Source organism: Leuresthes tenuis, unplaced genomic scaffold, assembly GCF_036924035.1.
Source record: "Leuresthes tenuis unplaced genomic scaffold, fLeuTen1.0.hap1 SCAF_15, whole genome shotgun sequence".
NCBI lineage: Eukaryota > Metazoa > Chordata > Actinopteri > Atheriniformes > Atherinopsidae > Leuresthes > Leuresthes tenuis.
In genome coordinates, this window is record NW_027325369.1 from 14,545,110 (window position 1) to 14,570,172 (window position 25,063).

At 44.9% G+C, this 25,063-nt stretch overlaps 2 protein-coding genes across 2 annotated transcripts; one reads left to right on the forward strand and one right to left on the reverse strand.

The window, feature by feature from the left end:
• Positions 1-922: 922 nt before the first annotated feature.
• On the forward strand, positions 923-3,947 carry LOC140270117 (tetratricopeptide repeat protein 9A). Its single transcript, XM_072365209.1, has 3 exons — positions 923-1,683; positions 2,018-2,200; positions 3,048-3,947. The coding sequence occupies exons 1-3, from the start codon at positions 1,212-1,214 to the stop codon at positions 3,128-3,130; spliced, it is 738 nt and encodes a 245-aa protein (XP_072221310.1). The 5' UTR covers positions 923-1,211; the 3' UTR covers positions 3,131-3,947.
• A 1,014-nt stretch (positions 3,948-4,961) lies between these two features.
• map3k9 (mitogen-activated protein kinase kinase kinase 9) lies at positions 4,962-23,530 on the reverse strand. Its single transcript, XM_072365713.1, has 11 exons — positions 22,907-23,530; positions 21,279-21,692; positions 17,943-18,123; positions 16,363-16,511; positions 16,084-16,259; positions 15,694-15,934; positions 9,118-9,240; positions 8,855-8,996; positions 8,623-8,735; positions 7,459-8,235; positions 4,962-7,231 (listed from the first exon to the last, which is right to left on the reverse strand). Exons 1-11 carry the CDS (start codon positions 23,289-23,291, stop codon positions 6,777-6,779), a joined length of 3,156 nt encoding a protein of 1,051 aa, XP_072221814.1. The 5' UTR covers positions 23,292-23,530; the 3' UTR covers positions 4,962-6,776.
• Positions 23,531-25,063: the final 1,533 nt, after the last annotated feature.

The following is a 25,063-nucleotide window of genomic DNA, read 5'->3' on the forward strand; positions in this document are numbered from 1 at the left end:
TGAGGGCATATTTATTGATGCAATTTTTTATTTCTAAAAGCCGTTTGGAAATTATTTTTGTGTGTTTGCTTGGTTTTGGTTGTCGGTGTAAAGAACTCTTGCTTGCTCGTGCTTGAAATGTACGCAAATTAGCTTATTTACATGATAACTAATTTGCATCGAATCATCTGCCTGTTTTTGTAAGTTATTCAACAATTTTCTGTCTCACTTTTCAGACTTACTTTATATTGGAGAAATGTAAGGCTCGTTTAGTTTTGATCATAGAAAAAGATACACAACTGATACAACCAGTCAATTTTTCAGCTTTACAGAGTTCTTTGTATTTGATCAGCATCATTAAAAATTCCATAAGCACACCCAGCTCAGTGGGTTTAGTGCCCTGTGAGGGACAGACATAATTTACAGCGAACATGGTGATCACACAACCTGACACACAGCGTTGTTCGACGAAAAGTCAAAACCAACATCTGAGTGGGACAGGGACGACCTTATCATCACCTTCACGCGCCTTCTTCATAAAATAAACTCTTAATTACACAATAAATCTGCCTAAACGTTGGTTTGATTGACATCATAGCCTGAAACACGAATCTATCATGAGTGTGCTGTGCTGTACAGACGAGGCTGCTTGGGCGAAAGTCTGGCTGGATGATTTTGATCTGATTCGTCTGAGCAGAGATGATTGCATTCCTCCGGTATGAGATAAGACAGTGACTTAGGGAAGAGTCTAGGAGCAAGGATGCAGTTGTTATTTACTGGCTGAAATCCCACATTTATTCTCAAAAGGATTAAACGCTGAAATTCACAAATGTGCACGTCATACACAACATAACATAACACCCTGCAAAGTATTCGCGGGAAGTCCACAATACTGAGACAGGCATAAATAATCTCTGTTTTTATTGAATAATCACATTTCTGTTTGCAATATCCCTTTCATCCAGTCCAGTATGCAAACTTCGTTTTGTTTTGTCAATACATAAAGACCACTGCGCCTGCATTTATTGACCAATCGGCTAGTCTGAGCGGAAAACACGAGAGCGGAGAACTGAGGAACTCGCAACGCGCAGGGTTGCGCACAGAGAGGACGTAGTTGCGACACTGGTGGGGCGAAGGCGAGACTACGACCGAGAGGATGCAGTGAAAAGCTTCAGTTTCCCAGCTAATTCACAACCGGGCGTTAGGGCGGGGATAATACAATAACGTTGAAGATGAACGTGATCCAGGCTGGGCACGAAGGCAGGGTGGAGAGTGGCAAAGGCAGCTTCAACGACGGCGGCTCCCCGAAGCTCCAGCAGTGCGCTCAGCCCCCCAACAGCAGCGGCGGCAGCCGGACCAAAGACACCAGATATCAGCAGCTGCTCCAGCAGCAGAAGCATCATGGTGGGTCGATGCTGAAACAACCATCTCACAATGAGCCAGCAGACGTCGTGAGGCGGGCGCTTGACTTCAAGTGCCAGGGCACCCAGTGCTACAAGGATAAGAAATACCGAGAGGCGATTGGCAAGTATCACCGCGCTCTGTTGGAGATCAAGGGGCTGTGCAGGGTGCTGGGGGATCCGGACACCAGCTCCAAGCCCCCGTGCCCCCTCCTGCCGACCATCAGCAAGTCCAGCACGCTGACAGATGAGCAGAAGGGGGCGATGGAGAAAGCAGAGCTGGAGTGTTACAACAGCTTGGCAGGTAAGAGACGTTCCTCACACATCTTTCACACAGATGCACACACAACTCTCATATGATGTATTTTCGAATGATAAAGATTCTGCGAATACTCCAGGGCTCATGAATGATTCATTACATGTATGAGTCAATCTTTTTATTTTCTCTTTGGGTTGATACTACATTTACTTAACCATTGCCAAATGACTCATATGATTGAGTGAAATGACTTAACGAAATAAACCCACTGTGTTTTTGTGCCTAGCAGGACACCTATCATTACCTATGCCAGATGATGAAAATTATGATATTGGCTCATGCAGTCTGACCAGTTTCTTTACTTGTTTTCCCATTCTAGGATGCCTTTTGCAAATGGAACTGGTGAACTATGAACGGGTTAAGGAATATTGCCTGAAAGTCCTTCACAAAGAAGGAAAGAACTTCAAAGCTCTCTACCGATCCGGAGTGGCCTATTACCATCTTGGAGACTTTCAGAAGGCCCTCTACTATCTTAAGGAGTCAAACAAGCAGGAGCCATCAGGTTAGGTCCAGCAGGTTATGGCATCGCTTTGTAATTTTTTATCTCCTTTCATGTAAAACTTGTCCAAAGATTAGAGTCAGAAGCTTTGAGCTTTTGCTTTTCCCCAAATTACTGTATATGTTTGTTTAGCATCTTGACTCTAAAGGCCTCTATAAGATTTATGAAACAGTGACTTGACTCATTGTTTGAAAAGACGCTGAAATAATATAGTAGAGACCAAAGTGATGAATAGAAGAAGAATACAAAATGCAAACTGGCAACACAAATCCAAAGAGATAAAAGTAATTCTCTCTGTCATGCAAGGATCTGTATGCATCATGTCGGATTCAGGAACAGGTAGAGTTGTGTGAATAAAGAAAAGTTTTCCACCAACAAGGTCAAGCAGAGGCATGAGAGAAAGTGGTAGACAGCAGATATATATATGCTGGGGAGCTCATTAAGGAGAGTGAAAATCTTACCATGGCTACAGGCGTAAAACACTGGGGACTGCAGCAGGATGGTAAGGGAACAGCAGGCAGGTGAATGGCTGTAAACTGCCAGTGAAACACCGTAAAACATTTCATGTAGATTTGATTATGTAAGTTGCTACTCCTGTAACATCTGCAGAGTCAAATGGGGTTGTGTCCATTTTTACCTCATTTTTGCTGTCTCAGGTCTTTTAGCATACTTCAGCCCCAACCAGTTGAGGCAGATGTCTGTCCTCAATGAGCCTTGTTCTGCCAGAGGTGTCTTCCTGTTGTGGGGAGGTTTTCTTCCAGTTAGTTTAAGAGAAATATTTATGAGCATATTGCACCATTTCCTAACTGAACAGGAAATAAATAAACTTCTTCCTGTCTTTGTTTTCCAGACACCAATGTCATCCGCTACATCCAGCTGACAGAGATGAAGATTCGCCGACATGCTCAACGAGAAAAGAAAGAGGCGACATAAACTCCTGCTGCCTGATGACTTCTCACCTGTCATAACTTTCTGCCCTACTGTGCCACCCAGACCGTAAACACCACAACTCAGAGGTCTCAGTGTGAAACCATTTGTATGTTTGCTTTTGCCCTTGCACAACATATGGTTGCCAGTAACGTGATTGAACTACATTGTTGTGTGCTTGGAGTGTTGGTTTTTTTTTTTAAATCCAGAAAAAACTGCACCAAATGTTTGTTTATTTTTAACCTCTCTTCAAACTACCAAAACCATCCAGTCTAAATCCATCCTTAGTGTGTTTTAATCATTCCAAACTGATGCACTGCCAGTCCAAACATTGCACATACAGGCCCATTTGTGGAGCACTTGTGGAGCAACAAGGTCTGCAGTTCAGCGTATCTGCAGGCAAGCGTCAATGTAAATAAGCACCTGCCCTCGCACAAGATGTTTTTTAAATGCCTTGGAGGAAGTGAGTAACAACCACCTACACTTCTGTCACCTTATGTTGATTTTGAAAGTGCTGCACAAGTCACAAGTTTTTTATACTCTTGATTATATCTGCAGTGATGGTGCTTTCAGTAAGTTGGTTTCTAACGCAAAAACACAAGGACATCAAGAGCACGTGGTTGCCTGTTGTGGTGTGAGCTCCAAACACATATCATTAATGTAAATAGGCAACTTTATAAAATCACATGAACATATGATGCAAAGGGAGGCTATGTGTGTTTATAAATGCCAAAACAAAGCACTTCATTTACAGCATTTACTGTGTCTTCAGATACCTTATGTGGATAGTAAGGGTGTAATAAATGTGTCTATAGACTGGAAACTTTTTTGTGGTGCTGCTGATGATTTCCCTTGAATGTCAATTTCAAAATGAGATTTAAAAAAAAAAATATCAATGGAGAAAAGCTAATGAACACATGGAAATAAATTCAGCAATTCTGACTGAAATGGTTTGATTCCTGTCGTTGTGGTCATTGCAGTCGTGAAGTCTTGGTATGAAGATAAGTCATGGAATTGATTTCATTCCATGACTTATCATGGAATGAAATCAATTCCATGAGATGTGCTGGATTTGTTTGTCCAGTACATCTCAAGGATACTCAGTGGAATTGAGATTTAGAGAGTTTTGTGGGCTTCGTCAACATCCAAATTTTGTTTTTGTTCCTCAAACCATTCTTGAACCATCTTTGCATCATAGTGGCAGTGTGCATTACCGTTTCCATGATGGGGTGTTTTCCCAGTAGAACATCACACTTAACAAAATGCCCCAGTGCATCCTGGTGCCATATCTTTCCTGGGTGACATGCATGGACTCTACGATCCACAAGATGCAAAATAAAACAATTAATCAAACCAGGAAACCTTCTTCTATTGCTTTGTGGTCCAGTTCTGTTGCTTGTGGGTGTTTATAGGCACTTTCAGCAGTGGACAGAGATTACAATGGCCACCCTGATTAATCTGTGGTACTCAAACTTTGATGCACTACTGCAGTGTGTTTTGGCACCAGCATAAATTCTTCTACCAGATTGGATAACAAGCTTTAGATGTCACTCCCCACATACATTAATGAGTTCACAGGTTTGCCTTCACTTGTCCACTTTGCCCTCATTCTTACGCTTCTCCATCATTTTCCTTCCAAGAAATCAACTTCAACTTGCAAGATGACGATCAATCACCTGACACTGATCATAATTTTAAGGCTGCTCAATATAACCTCTGCATATAAAGTGGCCTTTATTTAAGTTGTTATGGCAAACTTAACAGCAAACATACTCTTTAAAAAAGGGATTATGGGTCGAATTTAAGACCAATAAAAATGCTGAATCATTTTCCCCCCTCATGATTTTACTTAAATCAGTGTTTCAGTGCAAATACAAGTCAGTCATTATTATTCTCAATCCGAACAATGTCCGCAAGCAACATTAAGTTCAGCTTATTCGTGGTAAAATTCAGATAGATAATTAGACCTTAGCATCATTTCAACTAGCACCTATAGTTGAAATACATTGTTTGTATTTTGAGCATGATCACATTCTCCAAGGTTCCCAGAGGAGAAAGCATTCACATTTACATGGTCACGCTTAGCAGAAAGAGAGATCAAATATTAGAGCTCACTTAATATTTGAAAAGAAAATGAGACAGTCAAGTTTTAAGACATCCAGTTGTAAAATGTTTGTGGAGAACATCTTTATATAAAGTTGTAAGCTCTTCTTCTTAACCCAGTGGGTTGAAAGTTACTGAATAGGATCCAATTCTTGGCAGAAGCAGAGTAGATACTTCCCTAAATATCTCCTAATGTTAGAAATTGCACTGTCTAGTAGGTTACGCAAATAAATAAATAAAAAAGAAAACAAGAAAAAAGGAAGACATGGAATAAATTAAATTCAATAAATATGTAAAAATATTTCACTGAAATGTGGGACAAAACAAACATCCGATTCTCATAACATTTAGCATTTTGGTAGTTATAAACCCGAAAGAAAGAAAGAAAAATCAGTTGCACCCCAACACATGACTGGATGTTTTGTGCAAAAACTGAAAACCCCCAAAAAATATTTGTGTCAAAAATCAAGGCAAATACAATGAATTATTATATATATAAAAAAAAAAGCCATCAGCTAAATTAACCAACAAAGACAATAACATAAATTGATACAAATACAAGCAATCGGGAGCTACCCGGACCTGTTTCCCTGTGAGCCATACGGTAACCTCAAGCAAGCTCATCCCAACTTGCTCACAATATCACGAGGCACACAAACACAAAGTTCCCTTTTTTAGTTTGGAGAAACATTTCCCACCCGGCTCCTTGGACAGGGTCACATACAAACAAACAACAAGAATATCAGTAAATAATTTGACATATTTTCTGGGCCTTTCCATTTTTTCTTAGGAATGTAGCTTGCTAATGCAAAGAAGTGCTTATATCAAACAACAGCCTGCCCCATGTGTGGGGTATTACTGAGTAGAAGTGATTGGTGACGACAGGTGGCCGGTACAAAACAGGAATCCATCATCCACGGGTCCAGGACTGAAAGAATGCTGTACAGATGAGATCACGTCAAAATGGTTTTGCAGACATATTACAAAGATTTTTTTTTACTATGAATAAAAAAAAGCAACAAAAAAAAAAAAAACAAAACCCGAAGCTTTACATTCATTATGCTTTCCAAAAGTGCACTTCATTAAATGCACAATCTTGAACTCAAGCCTGAATAAGATAAGTCTGTAAAGCTTTGTAAAGGAGTCAATGCTGCCCTGCTTTTAAAACCACCAGTCAGACAGAAGATCCTGTGCCTGGTGAATAACAGACGACAGGATTTCTGATGACTCATCCTCTGATGCATTACAGTCTCACCTGACCCAAAACATATTTTCAAGCACTTTTTAAGCTTTGTTTCAGCTGTTGTTGATGCCAAACTGAATGATTATCTTGCAAATTACAATCAAAGCAGGTGTCAAAAAGGTAAAACATCAATAAATAAATTTCAATAAATTTCTTAAAGCAAATTGGTAATAATATTCTCGATGGAAGAAGGTGTCCCAATCCCGTTTCATTTCAGACTAAACAACCTAGACTTGTGACAATCCAAAAGCTAACAGCAGATAACCGTCCCGTCCAAGTTTGGGAGCAGTGAAGGGTCTGACTGAGTCAGGACCAGAATCCTGGTTTGTAGCGGTAAGATGAGTTTTTGGGACGGCTGACCTCAGGTCTGCAGAGTGGGACGGTTCCGTCCCGACACTGTCCCTCGTCCAGCTGATCCAACAAGTTCTCATTCCTGCGAGGGGAGTAGGGTGTCGGGGCCTCCATGGGCGTGGGCAACACCGCTGGGTCTCTCCCAAACTCTACAGTGGGGGGAGTCTCTGTGCTGGAGGTGTGGGCAGGAGACTCGCCGTTACCTAGAGTCTGCCCGTTTCCCCTGGTTCTCGCTTCTGCCCAGAACACATCAGAGCGCGCACGTGGCGAAGGCCGAGGCCGGGCTACAAAGTCCAAGGTTTTGGGGCGTTCGGGAGCACAGCGACGGCGAGGGGTTGGCGGGAACACCAAATTCGGATCGGGGAGCCGGGGGACCTCAGAAGAGTCTTCTTTTAAACCCCTGAAACCACCTGGTGTAGTAAGGAAAATCAGTTAGAGATAACAACACACTTCCAGACAATGTTCCACACCACTGATACTTAAGTATTTAATAGCTTTAACTACAGGAAAAACTTTATTTGTATATTATTGCTCTTTGATCAAAAATACATAATAGTTTTAGGGAAAAAAAAAAAAAAAAAAAGGTACCCTAAAAAGGTACAGTAAAAAGGACAAACGGACATGTTTTATAGACTACCTGTGTTCTCTAAAGCTGCTTTTTCTGGCAATGGCTCCAGGCTATTAGGGGGGCAGCTCTTTTTGATGGCTCCATCCGATGGGGTTCGACACAGGCTACGTGAGGAAATTGGGGCACAGGGAATGTGTGTGGGCGTGAGAGACTGGCGGGGGTTACGCTTGAAGCTCTCAATGTGGATGTTGACCAGAGGGTTGACTGGAGATTGAAATGCTTTATGTTGTGAGACGAGAGGGGAAAGAGGAGGCTGGGAGGACGGTGAGTCGGGGCGGCAGGCCAACAGCTCCTCGCTGTCAGAGCGCAGCAGTGAGCGGGTGGAGTTGCAGTCAGACACCGACGATAAGGACAGCAACGTATATGAGGAGGGCAGGCTTTGCTCTGGTAGTGAGGGTGCCGAAGGCTTCAGCGGGCTTTCCCGCCGGAACAGTCTGCGAGTCGGGGGGCTGGTGCTTCGCCTCGGAGTGCCTGTTCTGTGGAAGAAGCCCTCCCATCGAGGTTTAATGCTCTCCTCGGGCTGGGCAAAAGTAAGCAGGTTGCATCCCAGTCCGACAGCTGCCAGCAGAGCCCCACAGCCCAGCAGGACCAGCTCAGAACGCCGGCCCCCACCTGGGCTCCTCTTTTTGCATGGTGGTGTTCCAGGAACCTGGCTGCTGAGGCAGTACTCATCTCCATCACCATCAGCGGCAGAAGCTGTGTGGGCCTCCTTTTGGAAGGGAATGCAGAGGTAGGACTGACCAGGAGCTGCTCCTGGCTCGGTTGTGAAGCAACAGTCTTCATTTTCTGAAAACGACATCATGATTTTAACTTTAAAGTTTTTACAACAAAGCAACAAGCGAGTATTAGTAGATGTGCTCCAAGACACAACAGTTTATGTTATACAGTATGTTGTTAGACTTCCTCCGAAAAAAATGGAGTGACCTGGCACCCACTGTAAAAGTCTTGAATTCCATCTGTTCAAATTTAGTTTTCTGTGAGCGAATGATTCTTTCTCTACAATATGTTGTTCCCAGTCAGACATCTGTGAGCTTCCAGGCAACAACTGAGAGCATAGCAGGAATTAAGTTTCTCTCTTAGTTTTGCCACCTGTCAGCTGCAGCAGTTCTCTGCATCATCATGTGGAGGGTACACATGCCAGACATAATAAATCTGCTAAGTTGGTTCGATTACCCATCTCCACAAGGCTTGGCACTCCAGGCACAGCTGGACTATGTCTCGGGGATCTGCGGAGGTTCGGGGCACTGCAGGATCGCTGTCTGCTGCCCTCATGGGGAGGCTTCACACTGAGACCAAGGAAAGATATCATTTTTCTGAGTTTTTCTTTTTCCCTTCATTTTAACAGCTATAACGTGTGATCTGACCTACAAAGTGGAAACACAAACTGAAAATATCTTCGTCTCACCAGGCGTCAGCACTGTGCTCCCTGTATACACCACATCCACGGGACCGACCCTTCTTCCTGGACCCCTTCCTCTCAATCTCCTCTTCATTTGGCTGAAAACCTGTGTTGCGGCCCCAGGCTGTGCACCCTTCCCCTGGAGTGACTGCAAAATTAAATTAAATGACTTTTTAGAAAATTAAAGAAAAGAAAACACAGTAATAAAGAATACAAATTGTAATAATTCCTAATGCAATTGTATCTTATTTTAAATACAGGACCCTTACGCTGGATGGCTCTGAGGCGAGGCAGCATCAGTGGACTCGTTGCAGGGCTTGAACTGCTGCTGAGCAAACTCCTCCGACGGTCATGGGAGGGAGACGCCTGCACTGTGATTTTGTGCTGAAAATCTATAAGAAAAACAAAAAAAAAACACAAGATACTAAAGACACGAAGCAAGTCTTACATGCTCAGCTGCACTCCATTTTTAAACGACTTTGTTCTATGAAATCAGTGCACTTCCCCTTTAACCTGACCACGTATTTCTTAAAGGGCTTTGCGAAATTAATAATATCTATTATTCCAATATATTTATTTATCAATTTTCTGACATTACAATTATTTGTCATAAATGTGTGCAAACATGTGAAAAAAGTACACCCTGTTTCAGTTCAAGGGATCTACCGAACAGGATATACAGAAAACAAAATCATCTGGGGCCTCATGTCCAAAAGGTGCGTACGCACAAAAAAGTGGCATACGCACTTTTTTTCACGTCAATGATCAGATGTATCAAAAGCAAAATGACAGTGGCAATGCGCGGTGCCTCATGCCAACTTCAGGACTGGCATGCACACTTTTCTACAGCCGTTGATTCTTTGGCAACACTTAGAGGTGATGTTGGGAAACTGTTATAATAAATAAATGTGAACACAATTTGTCCTCAGACTGAGTCAGTGGGTTTACATGATGAGATTAACTCGATTATAGCTATAGTTGGTTTATGCTCCTTATCTGAGCAAGGGTAATTATCCTTTGTTACATGGTGGTGAATGAATCGAATCACTGGCACAAAGCATGCAATACCACAGTATATAGGTGGCGCTGTACCCATTTAAACTATCGCTAATAGAGCCACTTCCGGTTGACGTCTTCACCACCACCAACAACAAAACTAAGGCATTTAAGAAAGATGGGGAATGAAGAGCAAGATGAAGCTACGTCCCTCTACATTTCGTTTGTGATGAGCATGGTTATGGCACAAACGCGATGCACAACGGCGCATTCTCCATTGCGTTGTTTATTTCTTTCTGACGGCGGCGACAACAACAGTAATATCGTCTCCTTCGACTTCCGGGTGACGATCGCGGGGAAAAAATCTGGAGCATGCGCAGAATGCTCGATCCTATCCACTGTCGTCTCCAGGCACGTTAAGTGGGCAATCGGATAGAGTTATCCCAGGGTCAGTTTGCTGGTCTGGAGCATTCAGGTGTGCGTTACCAGAATGCCAAAGAGGAAATACATCAACAATGATGTAAGAGAAGCAATTGTGGCTGCCCGTCAATCTGGGAAAGGTTATAAAGCCATTTACAAACAATATGGCGTCTATCGTTCTACAGATACAGAAAGATTCTTTACAAGTGGAAAACATTCAAGACTGTCGTAATTCTCCCAGATGTGGATGTCCCAGCAAGTTCACCTCAAGGTCACTGTAACGGGTGGTGTATGGACCCAATTGCAGTACAAAGAGGTCAGAAGACAGTGGTAAAAAGTTCAAGGCTTTACTGAAACTCTGGCAGACAGACAAACGGTTTAGAAACCGGCAAACAGGAATCAGGAGAGGAGAGGCAAAGTTCTTGGTCAGGGACAGAAGGCTGGGTCGAATTACCAGGAGGCAGACGAAGCAGGGAATCAGGGACAGGCGAGGTCGGTACCGGTAAAGCTGGCAGGAGAACGCTGGAAAGACTTGCATGGCAAAGACAATCTGGCAAAGGATAGAGTGTAGAGCTGGTGACTATATGCTGGGCTGATTGCATGTGATGAGAGGCAGCTGTGTGCACAGGTGAGTGGAGTTAACTGATGAGGTGTGTGTGACTGACAGGCTGAGTGGGGCAGAAGCAGGATCAATGGAAAATTACTGATGGTTGGATGACTAAACTGTGACAGAACCCCCCCCTTCAAGGGACGGCCCCTTGGTCCACTGCCCCACTGGTCCGGGGCAGTGGAAGGGCCAGCAGCAGGCGTCCTATGGCGAGGGCCCCTGCCGATGTTGCTGGGGGAGGGCTGGTCCGGATGTTGCTGGTGAAAGACTTGGATGAGACCCCGGTCCAAAATGTGTTGAGCAGGAACCCAGGATCTTTCCTCCGGACCGTAGCCCTCCCAGTCGACGAGGTACTGGCAGCCCCTTCCACGTCGGCGAGAGCGAATGATGCGGCGCACTTCATATGTGAGTCCCCCTTCAATGAGACGAGGGGGGGTGGGGGTGGAGCAGCAGGCACCAGCGGGCTCTCGTTGACCGGCTTGACCTTGGACACATGGAATGTCGGGTGCACCCGCATAGACCGAGGGAGTTTGAGCCGGACTGCCACAGGATTGATGACCTTCTCGATAGTGAAGGGCCCAACAAACTTGGGAGCCAGCTTGTTGGATTCCACACGCAGAGGAAGGTCACGGGTGGAGAGCCAAACCTTCTGGCCCACCTGGTATTGTGGAGTTTGAGAGCGATGACGGTTGGCTGCTGAGGAGTACCGGTCTGCCGCCTTCAGGAGGGAGGCCCTAGCATGGCCCCAGGTCCGACAACAGCGACGGATGAAGGCTTGAACTGAAGGGCAAGAGGCCTCCCCTTCCAGGACTGGGAAGAGAGGAGGCTGGTAACCGTAGGCACACTGGAAAGGAGACAAACCGGTGGCGGAGCTGGTAAGGGTGTTGTGGGCATATTCCACCCACAACAGATGCTGGGACCAAGAGGATGGGCTCTGTGACACCATACACCGGAGGGCCGTCTCCATTTCTTGGTTCTTCCTCTCAGTCTGGCCATTAGATTGCGGGTGGTACCCGGATGACAAACTGGCCGTGGCTCCCAAGAGGCTGCAGAACTCCCGCCAGAACACTGATGAAAACTGGGGCCCTCTGTCCGAGACCACATCAACAGGAATCCCATGAAGGCGGAAGACGTGGTTGAGGAGCAGCTGGGCTGTCTCTTTAGCTGACGGGAGCTTAGGCAAGGACACAAAGTGTGCCATCTTAGAGAAGCGGTCCACAATGGTAAGAATAGCCGTCTTCTCATTTGATGGTGGCAGGCCTGTCACGAAGTCCACTGAAATGTGGGACCACGGGCGATGTGGCACTGGTAGAGGCTGCAAGAGGCTGGATGGTGCTTGACGCAATGTTTTATTCCGATTGCAAATCTGGCAGGCTTTGACATACTCCCGGGTGTCCTCCTGTAACGTGGCCCACCAGAAACATTGTAGCAGGACCTCCCGGGTTCTCTGGATCCCAGGATGGCAGGTCAACTTAGAACCATGGGCCCACTGGAGTATATCCGACCTCAGAGCTGCAGGCACGAATAAACATGCAGTAGGGCAGGCACTAGGACCAGGCTGACCCTCTGTGGCAGCTCTTACTTTCTCCTCAATTTCCCAAGTCAGGGATGCCACAACACACGGGGACGGAAGGATGGTGTCAGGAGCACTGGTGCCATCATCCTCCCTCTGGAACTGACGTGACAGAGCGTCAGGTTTGACGTTGCGGGAGCCGGGTCTGTAGGAGAGGGTGAAATTGAACCTAGTGAAGAAGAGGGCCCATCGTGCCTGTCGAGAATTGAGTCTCTTTGTGGTTTGAATGTACTCCAGGTTCTTGTGGTCCGTCCACACCAGGAAGGGCTGCTTGGTTCCCTACAGCCAGTGCCGCCACTCCTCCAGGGCCAGTTTAACAGCAAGGAGTTCCCGGTTACCAATGTCATAATTTCTCTCGGCTGGGGAAAGATGCCGAGAGAAAAAGGCACATGGGTGGATCTTCTGGTCACTGGCTGCTCGCTGGGACAGCACAGCCCCTACACCCATGTCAGATGCATCCACCTCCACGATGAACTGCCGTTCGGCATCAGGAACTTGGAGGATGGGTGCAGAACTGAAGCGGTCCCTCAGGGTCTGGAAGGCTGTATCTACAGAATGGGACCATCGGAAGGAAGTCTTGGAGGATGTCAGGGCTGTGAGAGGGGCAGCGATGGAGCTATAGTTCCGGATGAAGCGCCTGTAAAAATTGGCAAAGCCCAGGAACTGCTGCAGCTTCTTACGGGTTTCAGGGACTGGCCAGCACCTAACTGCGTCCACTTTGGCAGGATCCATCTCCAGGTGACCTTGAGTCACAATGTAACCCAGGAATGACACAGTCTGTGAGTGAAACTCACACTTTTCGGCCTTCACGAAAAGGGAGTTCTCCAGCAAGCGTTGGAGGACCGTCTGGACATGGTGGATATGTTCTTCGCGGGACTTAGAAAAAATGAGGATGTCGTCCAAATAGACGAAAACATATTTGTCGATCATGTCTCTGAGGAGGTCGTTGACCAAGGCCTGGAAAACTGCCGGGGCATTGGTGAGGCCAAATGACATCACCAAATATTCATAATGTCCGGTGGGCATGTTAAAAGCAGTCGTCCATTCATCCCCCTCTCGGATGCGGACAAGGTGGTAGGCATTACGGAGGTCGAGCTTGGTGAAGATCATGGCTCCTTGAAGTAACTCAAAGGCTGAGGAGATGAGGGGAAGAGGGTACCGGTTCTTTATAGTGATGTCATTAAGTCCCCTGTAATCAATGCAGGGGCGCAGGGTCTTGTCCTTCTTCTCGACAAAGAAAAATCCTGCCCCAGCAGGAGACGACGAGGGTCGGATAATACCGGCAGCCAGGGAGTCATTGATGTACGACTCCATGAACTCCCGTTCAGGACCAGACAGGGAGTACAGACGCCCCTTGGGATGTGAAGTGCCAGGCATCAGGTCAATGGAACAGTCATAAGGCCGATGAGGGGGCAATGAAGTCGCCTTAGTTTTACTGAACACCTCCCGGAAGTCATGGTACTCGGAAGGAACTCTGGACAAGTCAGGGCAGGAGTTCTTCCAACCGAGGATGCCCCCTGTGACCCAGTCGATGTGAGGGCTGTGTCGACGTAGCCAAGGGTAGCCTAAGATCAGTGGAATGTTGGAAGATGACAGGAGGTGAAACTGGATGGTCTCATGGTGGTTACCGGAAAGTAGCATGTGGACAGGAGAAGTCTGGTGAGTGACAGTCTCCAGAAGATGGCCATCAAGGGCTTTGGCAGGAATTGGGGTGTCAAGTGGAATCTTCTTAAGTCCGAGTTGTATAGCTAAGCTCTCAGCCATAATGTTGGCATCTGCACCAGAGTCTATAAAAGTGGGCAGGGTGTGTGCCCCACCAGGAAGGAGGAGCTTGACTTGGAAGAGCGGGCGCAAGCTTGAGGAGGAAGACTTTGCTGCCGTGTGACTCACCAGGACTTCCTCACTCACTGGTGTGGGGACTGGAACTGCAGGAGGGCGAGCGGACATCAGCTGTTGCAACTGGGCAGAGAGGGCTGCAAAGGCATTGGTGTTGGCCTCTGTAGCTCGTCTGGCGTATGCATCAGCCTCCTCCATTCTCTGCTGCTGTTGCATGAGCGCGTGCTCAATCCTCTCAAACCGATCCTGTGGTGAGGTTGGTCCTGCTGGGTCCATGTCTGGCCAGATTGTACTGTAACGGGTGGTGTATGGACCCAATTGCAGTACAAAGGAGTCAGAAGACAGTGGTAAAAAGTTCAAGGCTTTACTGAAACTCTGGCAGACAGATAAACGGTTTAGAAACCGGCAAACAGGAATCAGGAGAGGAGAGGCAAAGTTCTTGGTCAGGGACAGAAGGCTGGGTCGAATTACCAGGAGGCAGACGAAGCAGGGAATCAGGGACAGGCGAGGTCGGTACCGGTAAAGCTGGCAGGAGAACGCTGGAAAGACTTGCATGGCAAAGACAATCTGGCAAAGGATAGAGTGTAGAGCTGGTGACTATATGCTGGGCTGATTGCATGTGATGAGAGGCAGCTGTGTGCACAGGTGAGTGGAGTTAACCGATGAGGTGTGTGTGACTGACAGGCTGAGTGGGGCAGAAGCAGGATCAATGGAAAATTACTGATGGTTGGATAACTAAACTGTGGCAGTCACACTGTACAATGCTGAAATTGTACAAAACGCATTTGAACTGTAAAGCATGGTGGTGGATGGCTGATTATTTGGGCTTGTTCTGCAGCCACGAGACCTGGACAGCTTGCAGTCATTGAGTCGACCATATACTCCCCTGTATACTAAAGCATTCAAATGTGAGGCCATGAACGTGAAAAGCTTGGCTATAACTGATTTATACGACAGGACAATGATCTCAGATACACTGACAAATCTACAACAGAGGGCCTGAGAGAGAGAGAGAAAAGAAAGCTCTAAAGAGAGCCACGTATAAACATATGCAGCAAACCTCGATGAACTGAGGCAACATTGTAAAGAAGTGTGGGCCAGAATTCGTCCACAATGATGTGAGGAACTAAAAACACCATTCAGAAAAATTATTACTTCAAGTTATTGCTGCTAAAGGTGACTCTAAAGGTTTTAAAAGCATGGGATGCACTTAATGTTTCATATGATGCTGCTGCATTTTGGATTAGTTTGTGTTCAATCAATAATGACATGACATAATAAGTCTTGTGTTATCCGTCTGAGGTATTAATCTAATTCTAAAATCTGGTAATGATCAGAAAAGGATCAGTTTGCTTTAATCAAGCTCTCCAGAATGTGAAATCTCAGACTACAGACACAGTTTGTTTGCAGTACCTGACGGCAGACTGATCCTGTTGCCATCCTTGAGTTTAAGGCGGTTGCGGCGGAACTTGCCCTGCCTGCTCTCCACACGAGGCTTCTCCTGGTAGAGCTGGTGAATCATGATGTTAAGCTCCCTTTCCACGATGTGGATCTCCCGCTCAGCCAGTTCCTGCTCACGCTTCCTCAGCGCCTCCTCCTGACACTTCTGCTGCAGCGCCGCTTGGGTCAGCTCTTCCTCCCATGAACGCAGCTCCTTGAAGGACCAAATGGTTAAGGCACAGTAAAAAAAACAAACAAACTCAACTCTACAAAACAACTGCAATCCAATCTCAACCATGGAATTTTTCAATTCCTTAACTGAGGAGGCTGCAGCTAAAATGCAAAAATTGGAGCTTTCATCACCTTCTCCTTGGTTCTCAGCTGATCAAACATTTCCTGAATCTCCAGTTTCCAGTCGTCCTGCAGAGAGTGGAAGGACTCGGCTGGCATTTCAAAAAAGCCAGACTCCTCAATGGCGGTGAGCTGATCCAGAACAGTTTTGAATTGTGGTCGATAGTGAGGATCTGGACTCCAGCAGTCTGTGGCAAAAGATGAAACAGTCTCAGACTTTTTGGCCAAATTTGCCATAAACATTTCTTTTGTCCCCACCCCCCCAAAGAAAATTATGATTTTTATTCTTACTCTCCATAAGACGTGCAAAAGGCTCGGGGCAAGTTGAGGGGATGGGCAATGCCAGTTTGTTCATTGCCACTCCGTAAGCCACCGCGAGGCCGTCGATACCTCGAAATGGAACTTCTCCAGTCAGCAGCTCCCACAACAGCACACCATAACTTTAACATTGGAATAAAAGGGAAAAACACAAGTAAGCGTCAAAGCATTAAGCATTCACAATTTAAACATAAAAGAAAAGCATGCTTCTGCGATGTCATCGTAAGAGAAAAGGCTTGATACAACAATATCTGACAACCTGTTTTCATTTCTAAAAAGTGAGTAGGAATAAATGAATGTTAAGCAGGACGCTTGCGCTAAGAGACAGAGAGTGGCCATTGAGCCCTTTTCATTTCGTTAAATGCCAAAATTGATAAGGTGAGACAGAAAAGGTTAAAAAAAAAAAAAAAAAAAAAAAAAAAAAGGAAAAAGGTGCAGAATAGCGCAGCAGCTGACACAAAACACCACATACTGATGAGCTGAACAAGACCCCTTCGTTATCTTTCTCTCATATGAAAATCATTAAAGAAAATGACCTAACAATGAAGCTGTGGTGACTACCTACATGTTTACACACTTTATACATAACAGAGCAAACCATTGTACAAGACTACCAAGCTTTTTTCTACACGAGAGTGGAAGCTTTGATGCAGGAAACCATGTAACTTCCTTCACTTGATCATCTCTCCTTTTAACAGTCATCCTCATCTAATCACTGTTAAAAAGGCACACTTCCTGCCCTTGATCACGCTTTAATCTTGTTTTGTTTTTGTTTTTTTACATTAATTGTTATGCCCACAAAAAGTCAGTAAATTTTAATATTATTGATGGCATTTAAAAATCACATTGAGAAAATTGTCTGTAGGGTTTTGGAGCTCTTCAGAATCCACTACAGTGCCAAAGCACTGAGCCATCCCTCATTTATTTTTATTTTGTTTCTCAACTGAACAAGTGAAGGGCAAAAGAAGATGTGACGCAGGATCTGAGAGATGAATCTGGACCTTCAGTTGAAAGATGTTCACTGAAGTCCCATCAGGAATGGCCTCCATGGAAGGGGGGCTGTCAAGTCTGACCATTACTGGTAGGGCTGGTTGGGTTCGTGTGAAATTACCCTATATTCTGACATTATTTGCTCAGCCACAAAGTTGTACCACCTTGCATGAAATATTAACGCAACACGTCAGATGTTTTTTTTTTCTTACAGAGTAATTTAGAAAGTCATCTGTGGGGAATGCTTCGAAAAGGACGGGTTCTATCAACTTACTCATCAAGTTGAAGTTCACTTGTAACAGAGCTCTCATCACAGTTTGGCTGCCTCTTAAGTTCTATACATTTTTACTAAATTACACTGCATTGTGTTTAGCCAGATTTAAAACTTTCATTGAGTATGTATTTATTCTATATGTATTGAACATATGAACTCAACATTCTGCTCTTTACCCAAAAGTGTTAGTCTGTGCTAGGTGGAAGTTTCTCTTTTTAGCTCTGCTCTCAGTCTGTTTTCTACAACTTGGTGCAGTTTGTTCTCTGCAGAACCTCCACTCTCTGCCCACCTCCAAACGTCGCTACCCTTGGAGAACGTGGATGAGCGGATGACTTCAGGAGCCATCCAGGCGTAGGTCCCGGCAGCGCTCATCTTGGTGGTGCGGTGCCACTCTCGTGCCAGGCCAAAGTCCGTTATCTTCAGAGTCTTGTTGCTGAGATCCTCCATTTCAACCCTCTCAAGGATCAGGACTGCAGCGGTCAGCAATGGTGGAACAGGGAGGGATGAGGGGGTGTTGGTTGGAGAATGGCAAGCAGGTTGGAAGGATGTGGGAGGGAAGGGGTTTGTGCAGATTGGCGGGTGAGTTGACGGTTAAAGTAAAAAGGTATCAGGTAATCATCATCACCAGTGGGATTTGTAATGTTGGGAGAAGCAGTAAATGGAGATCCACGATAAGATTTTTTTTTTTTAAATGACAGGTGAACAAAACAGGATGTGGTTGGTGGGAGGGCATGGTGATTCAAAAGGATTAAAGCAGAGAGGGAAGACAAGAAAGAACAAACAAACAGAGAAACCAAGAGACAGTGAGCTCCTACAACACAGCAAACCAGAGATAACAAACACCCCCTTGACTAATGCTGCTGTCTTCACTGTGCATTTTTACAGCAGCATGTCTGTATGCAAACAGTGAAAGTGAAGTTTAACGACAGAAATAGCCTGTTGCAAGAGATCCATTTGCTCTAATAAGCACGAATAAACACCCCATTCCTAACATGCTCAGGCGAAGCAGGACTCCTCCTAAACCACATGCCCGCTCTCCCCCACTCAGCTCCACAATGCCAGGCCATTTGCTGCTGCCGTGCCCAACGAGGAGGGTGTGTCTGCAGGCTGCGGTGCACATCAAGAACCTCCTCATCAGCTGCTCGGGTGGCTCATAACGCTACGGAAGCAGTTTCCAACGAAAGACAAACCAAACATATGGCTCAAGTAAAGCCAGCAAACCGGGGCTGATTCACCCTGAGGCCCATCATGCTTCAAATGTATGCACTCACTGTAGCGCTTTATATAAGAGCTTCTAATGGTATGTCACGGGAAGAGCCAGTAGAGGTTGTTGAAACAGTACATTTCCAGACAATAGTAGATAGAATATTTCTGATTTGCACATGACACTATTTTCTATCCACCCTATTTTCTCACATTTTCTGGTAATTTCTTTCTGTTAATTTTGGTGAGATGAAACACCATCTCCAGGTGTCAAAGCCTAAAAAAATAAAAATAAAAATCATGCTCTCTGAAGTCAAACTTTTTCTCTTCATTTGGCAACAGAACAGTGAAAGCAAAAGCACCAACCGCTTCCAAAAGTAAGTGGTGTTTCATGAGGGTGCGCAAAACTTTTTGCCCTTATGAATAATTCAGAGAAGGAGACGGAAAAATAGGTTTAAAAAACAATTCTGGATTTCCATTTATAATGATGGTAGGTTCTGGTCAGCCACAGATGGCATAAGATGCTATGGTTTTGTGGATGATCGAAACATGGCTTCAGTTTTTCATCAGATTATCTTAAAAAAAGTAAACAGACTACACCTTAGCCACCATTTTTTTTTTCAAAGGGAGTAATAGTCTGAGCTAGCATGAGCTAATGTGCAAGCTGGCCTTTAGAGTTATGTATACAAGTACATTCAGTAGCAAGACTAAAATTGGGTTTATGGTTTTTAGTTGAATCAAAGCAGAGCCTTTGTAAGTTAACATTTATAGCTTTGCAACAACGTGTCCCCATAGAATTTGAGGGTTAATTTTACCAAGCTCGCATGGAATGCGAACACAACAACAAGTATTCTGTCTGTACAGCTGGATACTATTTTTCCTGTTTCCAAAGCTCTGCTAGTCTTCGTCTAAACTCAGTCAGTTCCATTGATCGTACTCACAATTTTCCCTGACTACTTTCTTTTTTTCAATGTTGCTGTAGTTTCAGTGAAAGTGTCTGTTGTTCAATGTTTGTTAGCTCCCCACATACTCACAGAAACCGTTATACTCAGTAACTTGACCGAGGTGTAAAAGCTTACTAATGTAGTTTAGGTCACTTCCTTTGGGTTTGCGTTAAGCTAACGAAGAACCGTGAATCAAACCTGAGTTTGTAGCCATGCTCGCAACTCTGTGAGACTCTAATTTGATGAAGAAATACCTTGAGATAAATGCTACAATTAGCATACTAACAGGTTTCTAATGACTATGTGGACGTGTTCAACTTTATGAAATATTCCATTTCAAACAAAAGGCTTAACATGCTAACACAGGCTAACCAGAAATATGAATACAACTGAGGCTGGGTGAGTTGTCTATGTGCCCTTAAAAGAAAAATTATCCTGAGATCCAAAAGAGGAATTTAGACTTTTTGTTTTTGGAAAGGGTGGGGCTACATGAGATGCCACTTTCAAAATACTTTGTAGTTTGCACCCCACAAGGTCCTGCTTAATGTGAATAAAACTGTATCATGAAGGATTCCTTAAACTGATGCAAATCAAACATTCCATGAAATATGTCCGAATTGAATGGATTAAGAACTGTTGCTGGAGAAAGTCAATACAAACTGGCTTTATTCTGCAAAAAACCCTGACATTTTAAACCTTAATGTCAAAGACCTTAAATGAGAACTGACATAATGGAAAGGAAAGAAAAAACGTGTGGACTGTGTGGGTTTTCCCCCACAGAGCTCAGGATGACAACTAGTTAGACTGACTTTAGCACTTTCAAGCAGCCTATTGGTAGCAAAGCGCCCGAGATGATCACCACGGGACGGGCCAATGGCAAGCAAGAGTCTTGCTGTATGCACAGTCGGAGGCTCCAATAGGGAGACTTGAGCAGAGCATCGGTCAAATCCTCAGTAATAGGCTTGGGATTTAGGGGATCCAATTGGGCAAAATGCAAGATTACAACAGCTCCACAAACATACATGCAAACTTATTTTCCTTCCTGTGCTCATTTGCCAATTATAGATACTATCAGTGATTATATGATCATTTGATTGCATAATATGAGCATGGTATTATATTTTCAAATGTGTTTTATGTTACGAGTTTTTTTTCTTCCCTCAATAACTCATTTCCACTGTGATGACAGGGGGTGAGGGGTGGGTGGTTGATTTAGTACAAGGCTGCAGATTATTAGCAGGGAGAAAGTTGATGCTTTTACAGATCATGAGATTAGAGGCTGTGAGAAAAATCAAACCTCCAAGTCTGAATGCTTTTTGGAAAATGGTGAAGCTTTTGAAACTGCACAAGTCTGGCTTTAGATTAAAATCAAATCATAAATACAAGCTCTTGGTTACGCAGAGGTCCAGAGGTTTAGAGAATTTTTTCTACTTCATTTCTACTTGATTTGAAAAACAATCAAAGAAAGAGTATCTTACTGTTGCAGGACTTGAGGTCTCTGTGAATTATGGGGACGATGGCCTGGCTGTGGAGATAGTCCATGCCTCGGGCGATTTGCACAGCCCAGTCCACCAGCGTACACGGGGGGATGCGTTTCCCAGCGAGGGCCCGGTTCAGAGGGCCCCCTCGGGCGTACTCCATCACCAGGCACAGGTTAGGCTCCTGGAGGCACACACCCAGCAGGGCCATGATGTTGGGATGGTTAAGCATTGCAAAGAGCTTTGCTTCCTGACGCACGCTCTCCAAAGTCTGCTCCGCGTCCTCGTCAGGGTCCCTTCGAGCTGCCTTCACCGCCACCTCGGCGCCCTGCCATATCGCACGGTAGACTTTTCCAAAACCACCAACCCCGATGATCTCCTCCAGGGTTAGCTCAGAGAAATCAATCTCCAGGACTGAGGAGAAAAGAGGAGAGATAAACAAACAGAATATTAATTTTCAAAAGGCAGTTGCATTTGTTCTTAGACTCACTGAAGCACATTACAGGTCATAATCAGCCAGTGTGGAGGTGGCAATAATCCCCTCTTTTCCTATTTAGCAAGGAAAATGCTGGCTAGTCATTTAGTGGAACAACACTTTGCCAACAGCAGAAAGCTTTCCTCCTGCTACACAAGAGTAAACATCTATCCTATGTTATGACTTGCATGTTTGGAGAATAAAGAATTGGACACATGTAGAACAGAAGCAATCAAATAAAAGGAGTGAGTGACGGTGTGATTAGCGGCCTCTCCGCCTGCTTTTGGGACCTGGTGCTTTTCATGTTCACGTTCTGGAATCCTGACAGTCTGCTTAGCAGACTGACCTGAATGAATATTTCAGGTGTGTGAAAGTAGGCCAGCTGTCTCGATGAGAATGACTGAAACTACTAATAAAGAGACACAAACATACTGGGTGTGATTGTCTCAAAGCCCCCACCCCCCCTTTTTTTTTTAATTACGTTTTTTTTTTCATGCTCTCACGAAGCTTCAAACATGTAAACATCAGTTGGAAAAACAGATCTCTTGGCTGCAGTTAGAGGATCATTTTTACACAGACAGCAGAGAGCTGCACAGTGCAGCGCACCACAACAACTTTTGACTCTTGTTCTATCTATCTGAGGTCTTCGCTCGACAAACACAGCTGGATATTTCTTTCATTCCTTCACCTTCTCCACACATTCTGTGCAAATACACACCCTGAAAACGCATGTGTTTCACATCAAAGTCAAAGAGCAGCTCCTTTTACAAGCAAAGAGTCTTCTAAGTGTGTAGGAATATCAGTCCAGTTCTCTTTAACGTGCTCTCTGAACATTCCACTGGAGTACTGAGGTGTGTGTGTGTGTGTGTGTGTGTGGCGGGGTCTGGTTCGGGGGGTGGGGTGGTGGGGGCTAGGGTGCTCATTGACTGCCGTCTGAATGCTGGTCCTGAGGCTGTGAGGATGCTTTGCCAGCCTGTTTCTAGGCCAAGAGGAGTGCACTCCGCCCGCCATGACACAGCACTCTGGACATAGGGTTTTCCGTCTACAGCCAGTGGATAACACGGGAAAACACTAGGCCTATACGTGAGTGCTAAGTGCAGCCATAGTAGGCTGATTTCATCGACAGAAATTTGAGGCACAATGGGATACTCACGGTGCAGAGGAGGCACCAAGTACTGCTGCTCTGGGGTGTCCCGTATTTCCTCCGGAATGCCGTTCCCATTGCTGACATAATTAGACGGGAAAATGCCAACCCGATCTGCTATCATACCGGTCCACCAGCCCTCATCTCCCGACACCAGGGAATCCTTGGACAGTACTTCCACCACGTCTCCCTTTTGAAGGCTGAGCTCGTCGTCCGCGGTCGCCTCATAGTCGAACACGGCCGTCCAGTAGCCCCTCGCGGCGGGTTCCGCATCCTGCGCGGAGCTAGGGGCAGCCTCCGGTGTAGGCCAGCGAAAAACATCTGCCTCTGCTTCTTCAGATGGTGCCGCCTTGAGATTCAAACTATTGTCCAAAGCGGGTTTGAAGACATCCATGGACGCGATCCATAGGGGCGACGTGGCTCACTGCAGCGCATCCACCTGACGCGGCTGGCTGGAGCGTACTGCGTCCCGCACACACGCGAAGCTAAGTATCGGCTAATCTCCCACAAAAACACCGCAGGAGACTGACAGCAGCATCCCGCTGCATCGTCCGCCTTTCAGCCCCTGCTAGCTAGCATCAAACACACAGCTGCAGCTTGAAGATTTTCGATGCACAATCCGACACCCAATCATCGCTGTAACCCATCGTAGGTATAGGGTATTTATTCTCAGCCAATCATGCCAACGTGCGAATCTTTCCTGATTTCCGATTGGCTAAAACACCCGTCAGAAATCGTTAGGTTCCCGCCCTCTCCTCAACGTCTGAAAACGCTGCGCAGCCTCTTTGCCAAAAAAACCTTCTCAATGACAATGAAAACCATGGAAACGTTTCCTTTTCTTCAAATAGTCTTTTTTTATTACTTAGTTTTCGACACCCCCCCCCCCCCCAAGAAAACAAAAACAAAATCTAACAGAACATTCAACTTAAGTGTAAAGTCCATGCACAATCCCTTGAAACAAAAACAGAAATCATTGCAAGGAGTAAAAAACAGCCACCATAACACGAAATCAAACGAACAGTCCCTTCTTTTTCGATTATATGATCAAAGAATGAGCGTGTATATGTATTTTTGCATTTTTGTTTGTGATTCTTTTCACACATCTAAATTTTGACTTAAATTCCAACCACAATAACAACCGAACAGCAGGATGTAGACAGACACAAAGCGGAGATCAAGTACCGTTTCTATTTCTAATTCTGCCTAAAGGAAAATGACCCATGAGCAGAAGAGAATGAGTGACACATCAGCTGCAGTATGACCCCACCCTCACTCACTTTAGTCCAATCCCTGACAAATTTTTGTGAGAATCAGTTTGAACAATTGCTATTTGAACTGGCATGTAGGTACAGTGTATACCTTTAGGCTTGATTATGTATTCAAATTAATACAAAATAGTGATTTTGGTAAAGGTGATGTGGGGTAAGATGAAAAGATGGAAGCCAAGGAAGTGTTTTCCATATTTTGTTCGGTTCATTTTTAGTTAGGGGTCTAGCAGCGAAGCTGTAGAACCCTATTGTTTTAGTAGCTTTTTATTATTCTTCTACTTTCCGCTGCAATTGAAGTCTATGGCAGCCCCATTAACGCTATGGTAAAAAGTTGTGAAATTTGGCACATCTATTTAGGACCATGCCATTAGCAAATTCAACATATTTGGTGCCCAAATTCAAAACTCTCTAGCGCCACCAGCATGTCAAAGTTTGAAGCCCATTCAGCTAAATAACTTTTGACTCGTTGATCCAAATTTAAAAAACAAGGTATCGTTGGAATCCTTGGATCATGACGATTCCAACGCACCCTCATTTTCCGTCTGACTAGATTTTCCGCCATCTTGGATTTTGTTGAAAACCTTCAAAAGGATTCTTCGTTTACAAATTTTAACCGATTCTCATAAAAATTAGCACAGAGTATCTTTGGACGAATCCGCACAAAAGTTAGGAAGCGGATTTTTCAATTTCGACTTTGTTCACCCATTATAACCAATCAAAGTTGGCGGCGACTACGCCAAAATGGACGTGAGGCCATATCTCAGCAACCGGTTGGTCTTTTGACATCAAACTTATACAACAGACTCATAACTTGATCCCTAACAGGCCCAATAATATTGGTGATTATTGACTTATAGGGGGCGCTATAATTAGCAAAAATGCGTTTTTGCTCATATCT